Source organism: Delphinapterus leucas, chromosome 15 (genome assembly GCF_059928025.1).
Source record: "Delphinapterus leucas isolate spDelLeu-1000000601 "Yukka" chromosome 15, BTC_Dleu_Yukka2, whole genome shotgun sequence".
In the NCBI taxonomy this organism is placed as follows: domain Eukaryota; kingdom Metazoa; phylum Chordata; class Mammalia; order Artiodactyla; family Monodontidae; genus Delphinapterus; species Delphinapterus leucas.
Window position 1 is genome coordinate 58,285,915 of NC_143143.1, and position 18,841 is coordinate 58,304,755.

The window sequence follows — 18,841 nt, forward strand, 5'->3', positions numbered from 1 at the left end:
AAATACCTAGAATCAATTTTTTAGCACTTCACTTGTAATGTAGAAACCTTATCACCATATAGATCCCTTTACTTTTACTCCTTTATACAGGAAGTGTCATATTACACCTATATACATTGAAAATGGCATCAGACAGTGTTACATTTTTTACTTTTAACCATCAGATATATTTTAAAGAATTCAGGAGGGGACGAATAGTTTGTTATATTTATCCAAATATTTACCATTTCTGTTGCTCTTAATTCCCAATTTTCCAAGTTTCCTTCTTATGTCACTTTCCTTCTATGTGATGAACCTCCTTTAGCAATTCTTTGAGAGCAGATCAGCTGGCTATTAGTTTGCCTTCATCTGAGAATGTCTTTATTTCACCTTTTTTTTTTTTTTTTTTTTTTTGCAATACGCGGGCCTCTCACTGTTGTGGCCTCTCCCGTTGCAGAGCACAGGCTCCGGACGCGCAGGCTCGGCGGCCATGGCTCACTGGCCCAGCCGCTCCGCGGCATGTGGGATCCTCCCAGACCGGGGCACGAACCCGTGTCCCCTGCATCGGCAGGCGGACTCTCAACCACTGCACCACCAGGGAAGCCCCTATTTCACCTTTATTCCTAGGTTATTTCTTTTCCTTCAGCGTTTTTAAAATGTTGTGCCACTTCCTTCTGACCTCCATGGTTTCTGATGAGAAATTCACAGTCATTCGAATCATCAATCTCCTATCCATAATGTGTCATTTTTCTCTGGCTGCTTTCAAGATTGTTTTCTCTGTCTTTAGTTTTCAGCAATTTGATTATGATACGTCTCAGCATGGATTTCTTTGGATTTTTCCTGTTTGGGGTTTACTCAGCTTCATAAATATGTGGGTTTGTCTTTCACCAAGCTTGGGAAGTTTTCAGCCATTATTTCTTCAAATATTTTTTCTGTACTGTATTCTTTCTATCCTGCCACTCTCCCAGAGAAGGCCTCATCCACCTGCTGTGGCCATGTGGGCCAATCAGAACCCTGAGCCCACATCTACAGTACAGTACAGTGATACAGCCATCCATATAGCTTCTAAATTTGAACATGTTTGGGTCCATCCCCACTTCTGTCAGGGTGATATTGCCTATACATACAGAAAGGGAAGGAGAACCTGCTCCCTCCTGCATCTCAGCAGCAGGTGGGATCCTAGCTGCACAAGGACCAGGAAAAGTCATCTTTAGGTCAGTTTTCCTGGATCAGGCAGAGAGTGGGTGAGGAGTCATGTGGCAGACATGCTATGGCCCTGCTCTACCCTACTTTCCACAAGAAGAGACTGTAGGAAGGTAACCCCATTGGAGTTGCCCCCCTGTGTAAAATGAAGTTAGGAACATCTTTTCCTTCTCCTCACCTCCCCACAAGCTCATTCCCTTCCCTTTGGTCCAGTGAGAAGGGGTCTGGTGGTACAAGTTTTGCCACATCCCTTTCTTATGTAGGAGGAGATATAAACCCTCTCAGTCTTTTTAGGATTACTGATCAATCTTCTTATAAATCACATTACTCAAATTAATTTTAAAATTATAATATGAATACTTAGAGCCCAACTGAGTTTCGTCCCTCAGTTTAAATTGTAAAAATTGTTTTACAAAAATAGTTTAAAAAAAAAACCCAAAGCATGTATAGGGAGCTGACAGTATACAGGACCCTAGAGATTGAGTGGGCAAAGTATAGTCCCTCCCTGCCCTCAAGGAGCACTGGTCCCACAGGAAAGAAAGTCATAAGCCAGTGAGGCAAGGACAGTAAAGGGCTGAGCACACTAACACATGAGGGCCATGGAACGGACGTCCCACTGCACTTCAGTTTGGAACAAGAAAGTCAGATCTTTCCTGAGCAGCACAGCCATGTTTAGAGTGCTTTCATAGCTTTTAAAGATTCCAACCTTAAATGACACGTCTGAACTGGGAATGCTGCCTTTGCAAAAGATATGATTATCCTCATAACTATTCAAGGAAAGGTATATTAGTGTTCACTACCACCATCAAAGAATGATTGTATATTTAAAAGAAAATCATTTTGGCTAAATTCCCTGGTCTGTGGGTCATTTTCATTGTGTGACATTGTCTTCCCCACATGACTCTCCACTCCCTAGCTTGCATTTTGAGGTAAATTTATAGACTGTGTCAACCTCTTGAAAATTGTCAAATCCTTCCTTCTTGGTCATTTTAGGGATCATGCACTCTGTGAATACTAGAAAATTAGGCTTCTTTCCAGTATATATGCTATGGTCACTAAAAGCCATTTTTCCCTTGAAATTTGTTTTATTTATGGGTATAATCTCAATGTAAAGAAAATGGGAATCATGTATACAAGGTGGCAAAATTACCAAGATGTCTGTTTCTTCATATAATTTATCTTAAGAGCAAGGGAACTGACACTTTAAAAAATTTAGGTGAGGTAAGTATTATTCCTTATTTTGCTTTTGCAAAAATTGAGGTTTAAGAAAGTTGAGGAAAATGGGCATGTCCTCTAGCTTCTGAGTGTGGAGAAAGAAGGTGACCCTATCTTTCTGAGTCTGGAGCCTTCACATTATGATGCCCCTACTGCACCCACAAACTTGAAGCTTCTGCTGTTCCTCAAGCTGCAAAAAATTACTTTGAAATGCCGTGACCTGGCTTCCTTTTGTTCTCTGCAGATGCCATCAATAGCATGTAAAACAAATAAACTCAAGTATCTATAGACTGACCAATCAGTAAATGTATGTCCTAGCCCTGTTTCTGACAGGGCTGATAGGATCTATTCTTTTTTTTTTTTTTTTTTGACAAGAAAGTAGGGTTTATTGGTGGGCATGGGTAGGGAGGGGGCAGCGCCAAGGCTCTTACGAGTGCAGGGCCCGCCATTTGTCCAGGGGGCCACAATTAGGGATGTACTTGACCCCACAGCCATCTGGGATGAGCCGCTTTTCTGCCACCATGTTTTCAAATTCATCTGCATTAAACTTAGTAAATCCCCACTTCTTGGAGATGTGGATCTTCTGGTGGCCAGGGAACTTGAACTTGCCCCTGCGGAGGGCCTCAATCAAATGCTCCTTGTTCTGCAGCTTGGTGCGGATGGACATTATGACCTGGCAATGTGGACCCTGGCCACTGTGCCCTGGGGCTTTCCAAAGGCACCATGCATACCTGTCTGGAGCCTAGATTGGGGACAGCATGCCAGCCATTAATGTCCACTGGAAAGGGCTGTCTCCAAGGTCCCTTAGGGCAACCCATACAGGCAACAGGCCGCATACACTACCGAGGAGGCTGCTGTTTGCAGCCATTGCACACCGGGCCCCCATGGGGAAAAGAGCACAGTCGGCTTAACTGGCTGCAAAGGATCTATTCTTTGACTTCAAAAAATGAAGAGTGATGGGAGTGTTTCCTATCCTCATTCTGTGAGGCCAGTATTGCCCTAATATCAAGACCGGTCAATGACATCATAAAAAAAGAAAACTCCAAACCAATATTCCTTATGAATATAGTTGTAAAAATCCTGAACAAAATACTAGCAAACCAAATTCAGCAGCATATAAAAAGGATTATATATCATAACTAAATGGAATTTATCCCAGGAATACAAGGTTGGTTCAACAAAGGAAAATGAGTCAATGTAATACCCCCTATTGACAGAATAAAGGGGTAGGGAGAACACATGACCACCTCAATAGATGCAGAAAAAGCATTTGACAAAATTCAACATTATTTTATGATAATACTCAATAAACTAGAAGCAAAAGGGAACTTCTCCAACTTGATAAAGATTTCTATAAAAAACCCACAACTGGGCTTCCCTGGTGGTGTAGTGGTTAAGAATCCGCCTGCCAATGCAGGGGACACAGGTTCAAGCCCTGGTCCGAGAAGATCCCACATGTCATGGAGCAACTAAGCCCGTGCGCCACAACTACTGAGCCTGCACTCTAAAGCCCCCAAGCCACGACTACTGAGCCCACATGCCACAACTACTGAGGTCTGCATGCCTAGAGCCTGTGCTCCGCAACAAGAAAAGCCACCACAGTGAGAAGCCTGCACACCGCAATGAAGAGTAGCCCCCGCTCACTGCAACTGGAGAAAGCCCACGCGCAGCAACGAAGACCCAAAGCAGCCAATAAATAAATAAATAAATAAAATTTAAAAAAACAAACAAAAAGACCCCACTACTAACATCATACTTAATGAAAGACTGAAAGCTTTTCCTCTTAAGGGGAAACAAGACAAGGATGCCTACTCTTATCACTTTTATTCAACATTGTACTGGAGGAGTCTAGGCAGAGCAGTTAGGCAAGAGAAAGTAATCAAAGGCATCCAGATTGGAAAGAAAGAAGTAAAGCTATATTTGCAGATATGATTTTGTAAACACAGAAACCCCTAAAGAATCCACCAAAAATCACAAGATAAATGAGTTCAGTAAATTTCCAGGATAAAGATCAATATACAAAAATCAGCTGTAGGGACTTCCCTGGTGGTCCAGTGGTAAAGAATCTGCCTTCCAATGCAGGGGACGCGGGTTCAATCCCTGGTCAGGGAACTAAGATCCCACATGCCACGGGGTAACTAAGCCCATGCACCACAACAACTGAGCTCACACGCCTCAACTAGAGAGCCTGCACACGGCAAACTACAGAGCCCACGAGCCCTGGAGCCTGCATGTCACAACTAGAGAAGAGAAAACCCACAGGCCACAGCTAGAGAGAAGCCCACACGCTGCAAAGAAAGATCCCACATAGCTCAACGAACATCCCATGTGCCGCAACTGAGACCCAATGCAGCCAAAAATAAAATAAAGTAAATTAAATAAATAAATAAAATCAGCTGTATTTCTATGCAGTGGCAATGAACAATCTGAAAATGAAATTAAGAAAGCAATTCCAATTACAATAGCATCAAAAAGAACAAGATTCCTAGGCATAAATTTAACAAAAGAAGCTCAGACTTGTACACTGAAAAATTGTAAAACATCATTGAAAGATATTATAGAAGACCTAAATGAATGGAAAGACATCCTTTGTTCATGGTTTGGAAGACTTACTATTGTTAATATAGCAGTATTCCCCCCAAATATTTACAAAATCAATACAACTCCTGTCAAAATCACAGCTGCCCTTTCTTTTTTTTGTAGAAATTAACAAACAGAATTTAAAATTCACATGGAAATGCAGGAGGCCCTGAATGGCCAAACACAGTCTTAAAAAAAGGAGAGGATTGGAGGATTCACACCTCCCAATATCAGAACTTACTGCCAAGCTACAGTATTTAAGACACTGTGATACTGGCAGATGGACAGACATACAGATCAATGGAATAGAAATGAGAGTTCAGAAATAAACCCATACATTTATGGTCAGTTGATTTTCAACAAGGGTGCCAAGACATCCAATAGGAAAAGAGTAGTCTATTCAACAAATGGTTCTGGGAGAACTAGATAACCACTTAAAGAATGAAATTGGAGCCCTGCTTCACACCATACACAAAGGAACTCAAAAATGAATCAAAGGGCTTCCCTGGTGGCGCAGTGGTTGAGAGTCCACCTGCCGATGCAGGGGACGCGGGTTCGTGCCCTGGTCTGGGAAGATCCCACATGCCGCGGAGCGGCTAGGCCCATGAGCCATGGCCACTGAGCTTGCGCGTCTGGAGCCTGTGCTCTGCAATGGGAGAGGCCACAACAGTGAGAGGCCCGCGTACAGCAAAAAGAAAGAAAAAAAAAAAAGACATTGAAAAAAAAAGAAGAAAGTAAAGAGACAAACCACAGGGAGAAAATATTTGCAAATCTTATATCTGATAAGAGTTTGGTATCCAGAATACATAAAGAACTCTTACAACTCAATAATAAAAAGCCTACAAAATAAAAAGATCTGCAAATACTTTGTCCCAGTCTTTTCATCCTAACAGGATCTTTTGCAGAGCAAAAGTTTTTAAATTTGATGAAATCCAGTTTATCAATTTTTTTTGGTTGCTTGGTGCCTATGGATGTCCCATTGCTCCAACACCATTTGTTGCAAAGGCTGTCCTTCTGCCATTGAAATGCTTTTGCACCTTTGTCAAAATCAGTTGGCTATCTGATAAGGGATTTGTGTCTAGTATATATAAAGAAGTCTCACAACTCAATAATAAAAAGAAAAATTACCCAACTAAAAAACGGGCAAAGAATTTGAAAAGACTTTTCTCCAAAGAAGGTATACAAATGGCCAGTAAGCACATTGTTAGTCATTAGGGAAATGCAAATCAAACCCCCAATGAGATGTCACTTCATACCATCTAGGATGGATATAATCAAAGAGACAGACAATAATAATAACCTGAAGATATGGAGAAATTGGAGCCCTCATACACTGCTGGTGAGAATGTGAAATGGTTTGGCCACTTTGGAAAACAGTTTAGTAGTTCCTCAAAAAGTTAAACATAGAGCTACCATATGACCCAGCAATTCTACTCCTAGATATATACCCAAGAGAAATGAAAACTCTTAACAGATACTTGTGCACCAATGTTTAGAGCAAGATTATTCAGAATAGCCAAAAGCTATATATAAACAACCCAAGTGGCCATCAACAGATGAATGGATAAATGTGGTATATTCATATAACGGAATACTATTTTGCCACAAAAATGAATGAAGTATTGATTCATGCTACAGCATGAATGAACTTTGAAGGTATCTTTCTAAGTGAAAGGAGACAGGCACAGAAGACCACATGTTGTATGATACCATTACATGATTCCATTCCATTTTGAAATGACCAGAATAAACAAATCCATCCAGAAAGGAAGTTGATTAGTGGCTGCCAGGGGAGAAGGTGGAATGGGGGGTGATGCTTATGGACATGGGCTTTTGGAAGCAGATGATAAAAATGTTCTGGAATTAGATAGTGTGATGGTTGCACAACTCTGTGAATATATGAAAAACTGCTGAATTGTACACTCTACAGGGGTGAATATTATGATTTGTGAATTATATATCTCCATTTTTAAAAAGGAGTGAGAGAAACAATCTTGTTGAAACACTGGAAAGTAAAGCTTATTTGCAAAATATGATCTGTAAATTTGTAAAATTAGTTTGACCCTTGAGGGAACTTCTAAGAAGTCAGATCTAAGGCTTTTCTCTTCATGACTGACCTTGGCTTTTGGTCAACTTTAGTGCTTAACACATCAGAATTTATTTTGTTTTTTTTTTCAGGTGACTATGGTTTTAGAATTTTTTAAGAAGAACGTAATAGCCATTAATAGTAACTCCATTTGAAAAGGCTACAAATCTAATTTTGGATTCTGGAAAAATAACCAAAGCAACATCTTGCCCTTTGGTAGGATCAGCACTGAATATCTACAGGGCAGAGCCAGCAGTCCTCACCCTCTTTCAGAAGGCTATGCTGGGAGGGAAGCTGGGTTAAGGCCAGAGGACCTTTTCACACAGTGTAGGAGGTGGGAACATCATTCCCCCTTTACAGATGGGAAGCAGAAGCCCAAAAAAGATCATCCCAAAGCTGGAACCACGAGTTTCTCATCTTTACCCACAGCTTGTTCTTAACCTTCCTCCAGAAAACAAAACTGGGCTTGAAAATAGTACTCCCATCACTAAATTTAAAGGTGAATAAAAATAACTGGTATTGGTAGACTGCCTTACTGCCTCCTCAGGCCTGCCCCCAACCTGAGCTGATGACAGTCCCAGGCAGGGGGTTGGGGGTATGTAATATCTTCACTCTACAGATGAAGCAACAGAGCTTGAGAGGCATCATGATGGCAGAAGTCACACAGCTTGGGTGTCCGAGCCAAGGCCAGCCGTCTGTCCTGCCTTCCTCCCTGCTCTCCTGCTGTCTCAGCAGTAATGCCAAATCTGATAAGACAAGTTATCCATGCTCCTCCTCCTGTGAAGATCTTGTCTGCTATATACACAAGGCCCTGAGAGCTCCCTGGAGAAGGGTGTTGGAAGACCAACAGCCACAGCACTGGCCACGAGACACCAAGAGCCATGTGTCCTGTCACATAACCTAAGAATACTGGGTTACTTGTTATAGGTTAAGAAACAGGTGACAGGGAGGCAGGTCAGCAGTCTGGACAAGAAATGGTGATGGTTGAACCAGGATCCCTGGAGATGAACAGGGAAGCAAGCAGGGAGGAGTTCAAGCTTTGGGCAGACAAAAGTGTAACAGACCTGGGTCCCCAGCCAGACCTGGCCACTCACCTCAGACAACATGGTTACTGCTCTGAGTTTCTGTTTCCCCATTTGTAAAGTGAGTAAATGGGATGATACCTGGTGTCCCTGGGCACTGGTAAGTGCCCAAGAAGTAGTGGCTGGAACCCAGCATCTGGCTTTGAAGAAGGCTTCCTTCCAAGCAGTGGAGCCTAGCCACCTGTCAGAGCAATCCTGCCCCATCTGCACATTTTCATAAGGTTAAATTCAGTGACTCTTGAATAACTTTTTATAAGACAAAGACAGACACTGACAGAAGGACAGTGCCAAAGTAAGGGGCCCCAGGAACTACAAGAAGCATACTACTGCAGGCTGTGCCATGGTTTATAGCTTCCAAGTTATGAAAACTGGAGAAAGGAGAGCCCCAGGGCCTGCCCCAGGGTGCGAGCAGTCCCTTCAGGGGCCCTGCTGCTGAGCAGGCAGAGCATTCCCTGCAGAAAGTCAGCCTCTTGGCACAGCACAGAAAATTACATTATGCTCAGTCTATCTGGTGAGAATAAACCTAAGTCAGACTCTTCTGATGGACTGAAGTAAAGAAACCTGCCTCTTGCTTTCTGTCTTCTCCCATCTGCCCTCCATCTTGAAGACACATGACAGGAAGAGCAGGAGATTCTTCTTCAGAAGACCTTGCCGATTCGAGCCTGTTTCTTTCACTTAAAGAGTTGTGGGACATTGGAAGTCCCTTCAAATGGCTGGGCCTTGGGGGCCTGCACTTTACATTGGCCTGGGAGAGTCCTTAGCAGACACTGCCTCATCTATGAATCTGTCTTTCAGCTCTGTGCAGTGTGCCTAGAAGACTTCAAGCCTCGAGACGAGTTGGGGATTTGTCCATGTAAGCATGCCTTCCACAGAAAGTAAGTATTGATGTGGAATTATTTAAGAGGACCTGAGTTTGAGGCACATTGACCAACTCACTTGTAGGCTTGGAGCAGTGCCAGACAAGCTTGATGGCTTCATGACTGGTTTATAATGCAGAAAGCTGAAAGTGCCCTACAGGCTGTTTTGTGTGTGTGTGTGACATTAGGAGGGATCAGGGTGGTGGAACGTGAATACCAAGGCAGGACTTCAGGCAGAGCGCCAGACAAGCCCACACCTCCTTGGAGCCCAGGCTATAAAGAGCTGTTTTCCTGGAACTTTCCAATGAGAGTTTCCTTTCCTAAAAACTTATTTTAATCAAAACCATAGTTATGGGCTTCCCTGTTGGCGCAGCAGTTGAGAGTCCGCCTGCCGGTGCGGGGGACACGGGTTCATGCCCCGGTCCGGGAAGATCCCACATGCTGCGGAGCGGCTGGGTCCGTGAGCCATGGCCGCTGAGCCTGCGCGTCCGGATCCTGTGCTCCGCAACGGGAGAGGCCACAACAGTGAGAGGCCCGCATACTGCAAAAAAAAAAAAAAAAATAGTTATTTTAAATCAAAATAAATAAGTCTGAATATAAATAGTAGTGTGGGACCATCTCCTCCCCCCCTCCTACAGACATATTTAATACTCCCCCTTCTCTTGCAATTTTATGTGTTTTGTATTTCTATTAGAAAACTTCATTTCTCCTCCTTCCCACCACCCTCCTCAATGTACTTCATTCTTTAAGAAGTCATGGATGACTGAGGGTATAGCATACTGACTGTAGCTTCTTGGAAAGCTGGAGTCTCTGGTTCCTCCAGAGGGTGAAATGCATTCTCCACCCAGTGGAAGAACACTTCGGGACCTGGCTGTTCACTCCAGTCCCCACCTCTGAGCAACAGATATGTTCAACATGTGAGGCATGTGGGCAGGGGGTGCCACGAGCATGGGACTGACCTCTTCCTTCTTGTGCTGTCTCGTTCTGCAGGTGCCTTATTAAGTGGCTGGAGGTTCGCAAAGTATGTCCACTGTGCAACATGCCGGTTCTGCAGCTGGCCCAGTTGCATAGTAAGCAGGACCGTGGACCCCCACAGGGGCCCCTCCCTGGGGCAGAGAACATTGTATAGCTCATCACAAGGATCAAACTGTTGCAGAAGCCAATGTCTGCGTGGAGCCAGGAGGAACACAAGCAGTCTCTGTGTTGGCTGCTCTACCTGGGGCACCAGCTGCTGCTTCCTTTGTCTAATGAAGAACTCTTGGGCCAACTAGGCTGGGAACCGAGACTCCTGGGTCTTGTGACAACCAAAGTACTCTGACACTACCCCATGCCAAGAGAAGAGGAGTAGATGAGCCTGCGGGTTTGGTTCAAGAAACCTCATGAGGGTCTCTTGCTAACTCCATTGCACTCTGTCTCCCAGACACTTATCTCCATGTCAAGGTGAATCTTTACCAAGCATAAGGGACGATAAACACAAGTGTTAGAGAAGGGAACTGAGGGCACCCCCACCCCGACCCTGTGGACACATGAGCTTCTATGCAGACCGTGCATGCCTTTGCAGCAGCAAACCCTCCTAGCAGCCCCAGCCAAGTAAAAACAGTGGTTACCTCAGCCCAAGCACAACCGGCTGCCGTGCCGGAGGCAGTGCCAACAAGGCTTTTCACGTTATGTCCCTTTGATAAGGCCATCTTAGAACCCAAGGGCTTTGGTTACAAAAAAGCAGCAGTACCCATCACCACAGGTCCTGCCTCAAGTTCACAACACTTGCTTATCAAATCATCTAAGCTAGAAACATTAGATGTGCTTGGAAAGGTCTGGTCAAAAGCCATTTCCTCTTATTTCCCCTCCTACTCACCAGTGAGGCACAGCCAAGCTGCCATCAGGAGCCCCAGCAGGGGGTGGGCCTCTGAGCCCATGCTGTCCCTGTATGACCTGGGGGCCTCAGGGTGCTGCCCACATTCCCACATATGCAGTGTGGTTCCAGCGTACCTGCTGGTCTTGGCCCACTGCCTCAGTAGGAAGCTGCTGTAAGCCCCTCACATGGCTCCAAGGAGGAGCATCTTACTGATAACGGCCAGTCCCCCTGGCCCTGCTGAGCTGAGAGGAGGATGCTAACCCCCTTGCTTCTCCCCATCCTTCTTTCTGTTCTCTTCCCTCTCTTGCCCTCTCTTTCTACTCAAAAGAAAATGCCCATCGTTGACTTAACAATTTAAAGTATCCCAAATAAGATCCCTATGTAATTCTGAAGCCAGGGAAATGCTAGAAATTGTGAATAGTTTCAGGAAGCTCCTGCAAGGCTATTCACCATTGGTGTGTGCTTCAGTATTTGGACTTGGATAACTAACTGAAAGTGTCTTTATAGGGGAGAAACGCATGCTGCTCTTTCGCTCTTTCTGTCCAACTTTTCTAGAAATGACTCAGAGTCTAGCAGGATTCATGACTATTTTATAAGTTAGCTATGTGAAACAGCATTGGGTCAGATAGAACGCTCTCTTCCACAGCCCTGCTCTCCACCTCCTTCCATCACAGGGGTGGGACTCCTCATCAACAGCTTTGCCTCTCTGCTCCATCCCCCAAGTATGAGTGGGGGCAGTTTCTCATTGGAAATGCAGCCTGCATGATACAGAGAGTGGAGGAAACTTTGCTACTCTGTTCATGGCATATCTCCAGGAATTTTCTTGGAATCCAGCCTCTACCGTCTTAGAATGGGCGAGGGAACCTGTCCTTGGCTCAGGTGGCTGGGATCAGATGAGGAGGAAAATTCCCATTAGCCTAGAAAAGTGCTGGGCAGAATCCAGTTTGGGAAATTACAAATCCAGTTGGTCAGAATTGGCTGTACCCTATGTGTGACCTATTCATGGTATGCTAACTGGACTGCTTCTTTAAACAGGGCAAGGGAAGTGTGGAATATTTTTATATGAAAGCCTTAGTCTGTCTGGCACCCATGAAAAGAACTATTTGTACACTCCTACTTTCACCCTCTGTTTCTGCATTCTCTATTTTGTAGCACAATAGAGTTGAATGCTGCAAAGCACCCAGTTAATAGTGAAATGTTTTCAGTGACCAATGTCAGAAGTAGGCTTACTTTGGACTAGCCTCATTAATAGCCAACACTCACCATTTTCACATAATGGCTTTGGGACAAATGTCACCTCTTAGTTATGGGGTTCCAATAGGAAACAACTTTTCCCTTCAAAGGAGGAATTCTTGTGTTCTATACTGCAAATTATTTCATCACACAGCTTTTGTAGGATTATAGCCTTTCAGTGCATCAGTACCAAGGAGACAGCCTCACGAAGTCCCTCTATTTGTAGGGAGGCAAATTAATTCATCTCACCGTGTCACAGCTAAAGGCCAGTTGGACCAGACATTCAAAGCCCATCTGTTAGAGGAAAGCTTGAGAGTGTTGTGCGCTCCCCACTAGGCACCATCATGGGTCTGCTTTACACCATGACCTCAACACTTGTGAATGTGCAGGGCTTTTAAAAACCCAGCTCTTCTAAGGTGGGGCTTGACACTGGAGTGGTTAAGAGTGTTCGCTCTGCTTATAGTCATCTTCCCTTTCTTGGCTTGGTGTCCTTCTATTGCAGCATGGCCAGTGTCACCTGCAGTAGTTATTACTCTTAGCAACACAACGTGAATGTGTTTGCTCCCCACATCTGGATCCTCCTCCAGAACGTCCCAGTGCTGCACTGCTGTAACTGAGAATGGCCAGGGTTTAATTTATGTCTTCCTTTAATTCTAATTAAAATCACAGTTTTATGTGAAGGACAAGGTCAAATCTCCATTCAAAAAAAATTATTTTTAAAGAACAAGGATCCCTTAATACTCTTTGATCAAGCTCACACCTCACAGTGAGGCTGCCCTGTCCAAATCTATCTCCATGAGTTGTTGACCTTTTGTTAATCTGTAGACATGTGAGGACTCTGGTCTGCTTTTGGGTCACTGGCAGGTAACGTGATTTTTTAACTTCATCTTAATGTGTCTTAAGCAACTCAGAGATTGGGTGTTGCGTGCTGTGGGTTAGTGGAGCAAAACTCAAGACTCAACTGGACTCCATGGGTGGGTGAATCATTATCTAGTTCTTACTAGGGGTACAGCTGAATTCAGCTGGCTTTAGGAACAGGGAACAGACCCAGCCTGACTTGATTCCTGGTTGAGTAGGCCTAACATGCTAGTTGTCATCTGCTGCTTTTCTTTGCCACGGTGATTTGGTTAGGCCTATCCCTAGTAGTTAAGGCCCTAGCCAAGGAACAGGACAAGACAGTAATGGCCAGATGGGAGCAGGTGGCCCATGGGGAAGTCTGGGCTGAGGGATACAGGGGACCTCACACCATTGCCAAACACACTGTTCTCGACAAGTCTTGACAAAGATCCTTTCCCCAGTGCCTAGCCCCTCAAATCCATCAAACGAATGACCTCACGCCCTGTTCCTTTCCACATTACCCACTCCAAAGCCTATCATCTTCATGGCCTGGTCCCATTCTGCTAAGCTGCCCTGAACGACTGTAGTAACTTTTTCTGAGAGGTTTTCTGGGAATTATGAAATGCACACAGGGAGGCATCCCCAGAGCTCTGTAGAGAAAAGGTGCTCAGCTTGATTTGAATCACCCCCTTGCCACTCACTAGCCACATGCCTTCCTGCAAGTTAGCCTCCCAAAACCTGTTTCCTTATGCACCCACCCAGGGATTGTAGGAAGGGTGTCCCCACCAGCTCTTGTGGGGAATTGGCCACCATGTCTGGAGCCCAGCAGGCAGGCCTAGAGTCATGGGGGCTGGTGCTACTAGGTGACGCTGTCATGCTGGCCACATGGGGCTCCTCTGTAGAAACAACCTCAGCAGAGAGCCTCGTGAGATGTAGGGGCTCTCCCCTGGGTCCCAGTTCACCTGGCTCCCTTCCCTTTCCCCTCTTGATCTTCCTTAGTCACTTCCGTTTACCTTTGCCCATGGTGCTCCCCAACATGGTTGCTCAGTGCTGAATATTCCTTAATTTTTTGAATAGGTAATCCCTTCAAGTGGTTCACAAATCATAAACAGTTAAGTCTTCCTTGCATCCCTGACCTCCAAGCAAGCCAAGTTCCTCACCCCTTGAGCACCCACTATTAGTTCCTTGTGGATTCTTCCAGAGATTATTTATGCATATACAAGTACATACACATGTATGTACATGTGCATGGGGTGTGGGTATATATATATACACACAGACACACACACACAGTTGACCCTTGAACAACACAGGTTAGGGGCGCTGACCCCCTGTACAGCCTGCGCATCACTTTACAGTCAGCTCTCTATATCCGCGGTTCAGCATCCAAGGATTCAACCAACTTTTGGATCATGTAGAATGTATTCATTGAAAAAAATCCACGTGTAAGTAGACCTGCTCAGTTCAAACCTATATTGTTCAAGAATCAACTGTGTGTATGTGTATAATTTTTTTTCTTTTTTACTTGTGTAATACCAGACAAGTATATTCAAGGAACATTCCTAGTAATGTGGGAAGAACCATCCCAGAAGTCAGAATATCTGTAAAAGGTGAGCCCAGAATTGGGGGATATTTCTATAATCACATTCCTTTTGAATAAGGCATATTTTCCACTGATTGCAGCATGATGAAATTCTAGTTTGCTATCCCAATCAAACTACAATCCCTCCCTGACCCTAACCACTGATGCCCAAATAACAAGACAGCTCAACCAGTTTCCAGCCTATCTTTCTGAGTCTGTTGCAGGGCACTCAAGAGCAGCCTCCACAGCCAAAAGCAACAGCACAGTCCAGCAGCTTTTGCAGGAGCCTGGACAGGCTGCAGCCGCACTTCAGCCCCCCAATCCAGTTTCAAGTGAGGACCAAGAGCCCAGCAGTGACGTCTGGTTACAACTGTCATGGTTTCTTAGGCAAGCCCATGTTTTTGAGGCAGGAGTTTGAGAAGCTGCAGTAACTGAAGGCTGAGACATACTTCTGTTTTGTGGGGCAGATGTCTCAGATGTTGCTAAGCAAATAGGTGGTCAGCTGCCTCAGCATTAACAGCAGATACGGCCGAACGTTCAAGTTCATGAACCTACTCCCTTTCCCTTCCCACTCTTTATGAACACACTAAAAAGAAAACGTTCCCATAGAATTTCTCCTCACCCAACATTTTTTCAACAACAGCAATTATCCCACCAACATTTCCTTTAAAAAACAATTAAGTTCATTCTTGCCCCTGCAGGAGATCCAGGTTAAAGCTGCTTCCTCCAGGCAGCCTTGGGGGGAGGGACATGGACTTGTGCCTCTCTTTCCTCACCCACCTCCCTGGTATCCTGCCACACAGAACAGCAGCCCAGGGATTCCCTAGATTAAAAGTGCAACTTGGGCCCCTGACCTGAAACTTGCAAAGGAATTGTGTGTGAAACTCCACTCTTCTGTCATTTGATGAACCTCTTGTCTTTTTCATCGTTAGCACTTAGGAATTTGAGTAAAGGAGATGAAAGTGTCTAAATTCTGGTGAAATTTGCAGTTGTTAACTGGAAAATGCTGGGTCATGTTCCTTTAGTAGATTAACGAAGGCTTCCACGTGCCATGGAATGTGCTTCCATTTGATTGGGAACGTGAGGAAAACAGAGGGGCTTCTTCAGTAAATATTATTCCAGTTCAGCTTCAGAGCCTAAATTGTTGTTGCAAGATGCAGTTTTATTCCACTTTTAGACCAAGCATCAGCACACTTGGCTTACCGACCCAGTGCTCACTTCTGTGGCTATAGTGTCAGGGCCTCCCTGCTCCAGGGACATGTACCCACATTGTGGGCCCCACCAGTGTCAAAGGACTTGTCTATTCTTCCATGAAGCCCCTCTCAGCTCCCTAGGCCAGTACAAGCCTGGCAGACCTGTGTCTCGGGCCAGGTGCACACCATTCCTCCATCCACCCCTTCCCTCCCAGGCACCCCCGCTAGAGCAGGAGAGGCAGATGGGGCTAGTGTTAGGAAGTCCTTCCTGGTAACAGCTCAGTCTTCCAAGAGAGTGTTCCTGAACTGTCATCTCTGGGTCTCTTGACAGATCTTTGCCAGAAAGAGTGGATATTAGTCCTATAGTTTTAAGCCCATTGGGGTTTATTCACTAGATATCGTATAACTCCCTCAAAAAAAGGTTTATGAAATGCTGAACCTCAGGTTTCATAGACATGTTTGTACACTAAGAATTATGCGCAGAATATTTTTAAACATTCGCAGTTTTTTGTAAGCTATATATTTTTGTATATTTAATTGCTATTTTAAAATTTTAATGCATTTTGCTAATTACTCTTGTTTAAAAAATAAGACATGCATGTAACTGACTTAAATGTAAATAAAAAGCAGATTTTAAAAATACTTTGTGCTGAGCATGTACACACCCTTGGTCACCCACATCCCACTTAAGCCCATGTAGCAAGAGCTGAAGAGTGGTTCTGAACAAACAGAATTGGTCAACAGCAACAGGTGATTGTGACAGAGGAGCCTGGCTTATCTCTCCCCATGGTGTGGGGTGCCAGTCAGGGGTGATGAGTGGAGCACCAGGCCACAGCAAAGGAGAAGGCAGAGAGGCCAAGGCCCCCCCTGCCACCCTGGCCTCAGCACCACAGGTGTGGCTGGACACAGTCAAGCAGTCTCCCAAATGTGGACACCAGTGCTCAAGAGGTTGCAGTGGTGGAACTGGCCCACGCCTCACCCCTCTAGCTATATCCCAGGTCTGGAAATACCAACTATTCTGTTGGGAGGAGAAAAAAACATCTCCTGGTCCAAAGCCATCCTGTGGCAGCTACTGTTTCTACTCACCAACCCTCACTAGGACTCTGCAGCTCAGCTTTGGCCCCATAGCTTCAGGGAAACTGCTCCCCCTCAAGGCCATCCATGGCCCTGCAACCAAATCTGTGCCACCTCTGAAACCTCCTCTTAATGCAGGTGCCTGGAGAGCTCCTCTCCCCTCAAGTCTCCAGAGCAACAGGCCCCCTGCACTAGTCCCCTCTGACCACTCTTCGGTGTTCTTCGCAGCCTCTTCCTTCTCTGCACATCTCTTATTATTCTCACTCTACCTTGGGATTCACTAAATTCCCACCTACATTCACATCATTCTCAGGTCTCTGACCTAAATATCCAGATACCTATTTGGCATCAAAAATCAGGCAGCCCAAAACCAAGTCTCCCCAGCAAGCCTAGGTGCCCTCACAGAACCTTCTTCCCCCACTTCCAATCGCCACATCTCTAAACTCAACCCTCTAAAGCATCTCTCTCTACCTGACCATCCACTGCTCCCATCTTGGTTTGGCCACCTTCCTTTCACACCTGGACCATGACCACAGCCACTACCACCCCCACTGCCTCTAATAGGGGAGTGTGGGATGGGACCCTCAGGCTAGTATTTGGAGGGCTGACTGGAAGGGATAACTGCTGAGATGAAACAGGGCAGTGGTTTAGACCAGGGTGGTAGCTGTGGTGACAAGACTGAGTTTACATGCATCTCACAAACTGGAGGTAGTGAAGTGGCAGGAAACTGGGAGAGGATGCTGGCGGAGCTTCAGGGGAGGATGGAGACATTTCTGTGTAAAGATGGCCTTGGAGATACAGAAGAGAAGGGAAGCGGGAAAGGGGAAGGGGGAAGAGGGACGAGAAGGCAGTCAATGCCTTGGGACTGGAGCTCAGAGGCAAGGGCTGGGCCAGATATGCTACCTTAGAAATCAGAGTCAAGGTGAGTGCTGATGACTGCTTAAGGAGATCAAGGATTGAGCCTGAGGGCTAGCAATATCTAATTATCTTCAGTGGAGAATAAACTGGCAGAGACAAAGTGGCCTAGGAGATAGAAGGAAAAGCAAGAGGGGTCTGCAGTGTTAGAACTGAGGAAGATGAGAACATGAAATGTCCATTAGATTTAGCAATGAGATTCACTGGAGTAAGAAGGATGGGCTGAGCACAAAGCACAAAAAGAAGTCACAGAGGCAGTTTCTCAAGAGCAGGAAGTGGTGAATCCATGGAGGTGGAGGGCGACTTCAAGGCACAAGAGGAAAGGGGGCTCTGCCGGATTCTAGCTGTGTGACTTTGGGCAGTTTCCTCCTCTGTTAAGTTATGGAGATGACAAGGGCTGCATGACACGACCCACAAAAAGCAATGGCACAGCCTCGTGAGCACAGTAACTGCGGGGAGAGCAGGCGGAACCCCACAAGGCCTCAGAGGTCAACCTGGATCTCCATGGGCAGCGAACAGGCTCACGCTGGCTCCATTCCTCGGTCCAGAGGAAGAAGCCAACCTCTACCAAGACTCCATCTAGAAACCTGTCTCTCCTCAAGCAGCCTTTTGAGCCTCCCACACGCAGCCCCTCCACTAGATCCAACTGAGCCAGCCTCCCAGGCAGTTTCCAGCAAGCACAAGGCAGGGAGCAGAAGGCGGGAGAGCCCCACCCTGCTCTCCATGAGCTAATCAATGGACACCTCAATTCCTCCCTCTCTACCAGCCTGAAATAACCAGATTCCCCCCACTCCTTGAAAAGCTGTCGATACTGGCAGCCCTCTTTGTCTGCTTTTAGTCTTCCAGATGTGCTTTTTCTACTAGCTTACTCACTTCCATCACATCAATTATCCCTCCACTACCCAAGGAAATTCTGCCCAGGGGAGAAGTCCTTTCCCTCCAAACAGATGTTCCCAGGATCTACAGTGTAAAGCTGGAACTGCCCTTCCAAAAGTTGCTTAACTGTTAAAGGCACAGAATTAACCTGCCCAATAAGTCTGTAGAACCTTGAAACATGTTTTTCAATACATTCACACAAGCTAAATGCACACCAGAGTTAATGCACATTAAGATGATCTCCAAGGCCACACTGATAAAATTGTGATTAGAT

General features: G+C 45.4%; 1 protein-coding gene, 1 non-coding gene and 1 pseudogene across 8 annotated transcripts in view; 1 reads left to right on the forward strand and 2 right to left on the reverse strand.

Moving 5' to 3' along the window:
- The window catches only part of RNF24 (ring finger protein 24), a 134,183-nt gene extending 123,948 nt beyond the window's left edge, over positions 1-10,235 (forward strand). For 5 of the 7 annotated variants that reach the window (XM_089896613.1, XM_022592926.2, XM_089896615.1 and 2 more), the window contains 2 exons: positions 8,941-9,020; positions 9,993-10,235. In XM_089896613.1, the coding sequence (XP_089752739.1) occupies positions 8,941-9,020; positions 9,993-10,131 (219 nt within the window). In that variant the 3' untranslated portion in view covers positions 10,132-10,235. Of the gene's footprint in view, positions 1-2,319; positions 2,404-8,940; positions 9,021-9,696 lie in introns of all 7 variants that reach the window. The other 2 variants (XM_089896616.1, XM_089896612.1) reach the window with 2 other exon arrangements.
- On the reverse strand, positions 360-16,044 carry LOC149747466 (large ribosomal subunit protein uL16-like; annotated as a pseudogene).
- LOC115803406 (small nucleolar RNA SNORA70) lies at positions 3,184-3,318 on the reverse strand. The gene has a single exon (XR_004024139.2). It is a non-coding gene; the product is annotated as a small nucleolar RNA SNORA70 (small nucleolar RNA).
- Positions 16,045-18,841: the final 2,797 nt, after the last annotated feature.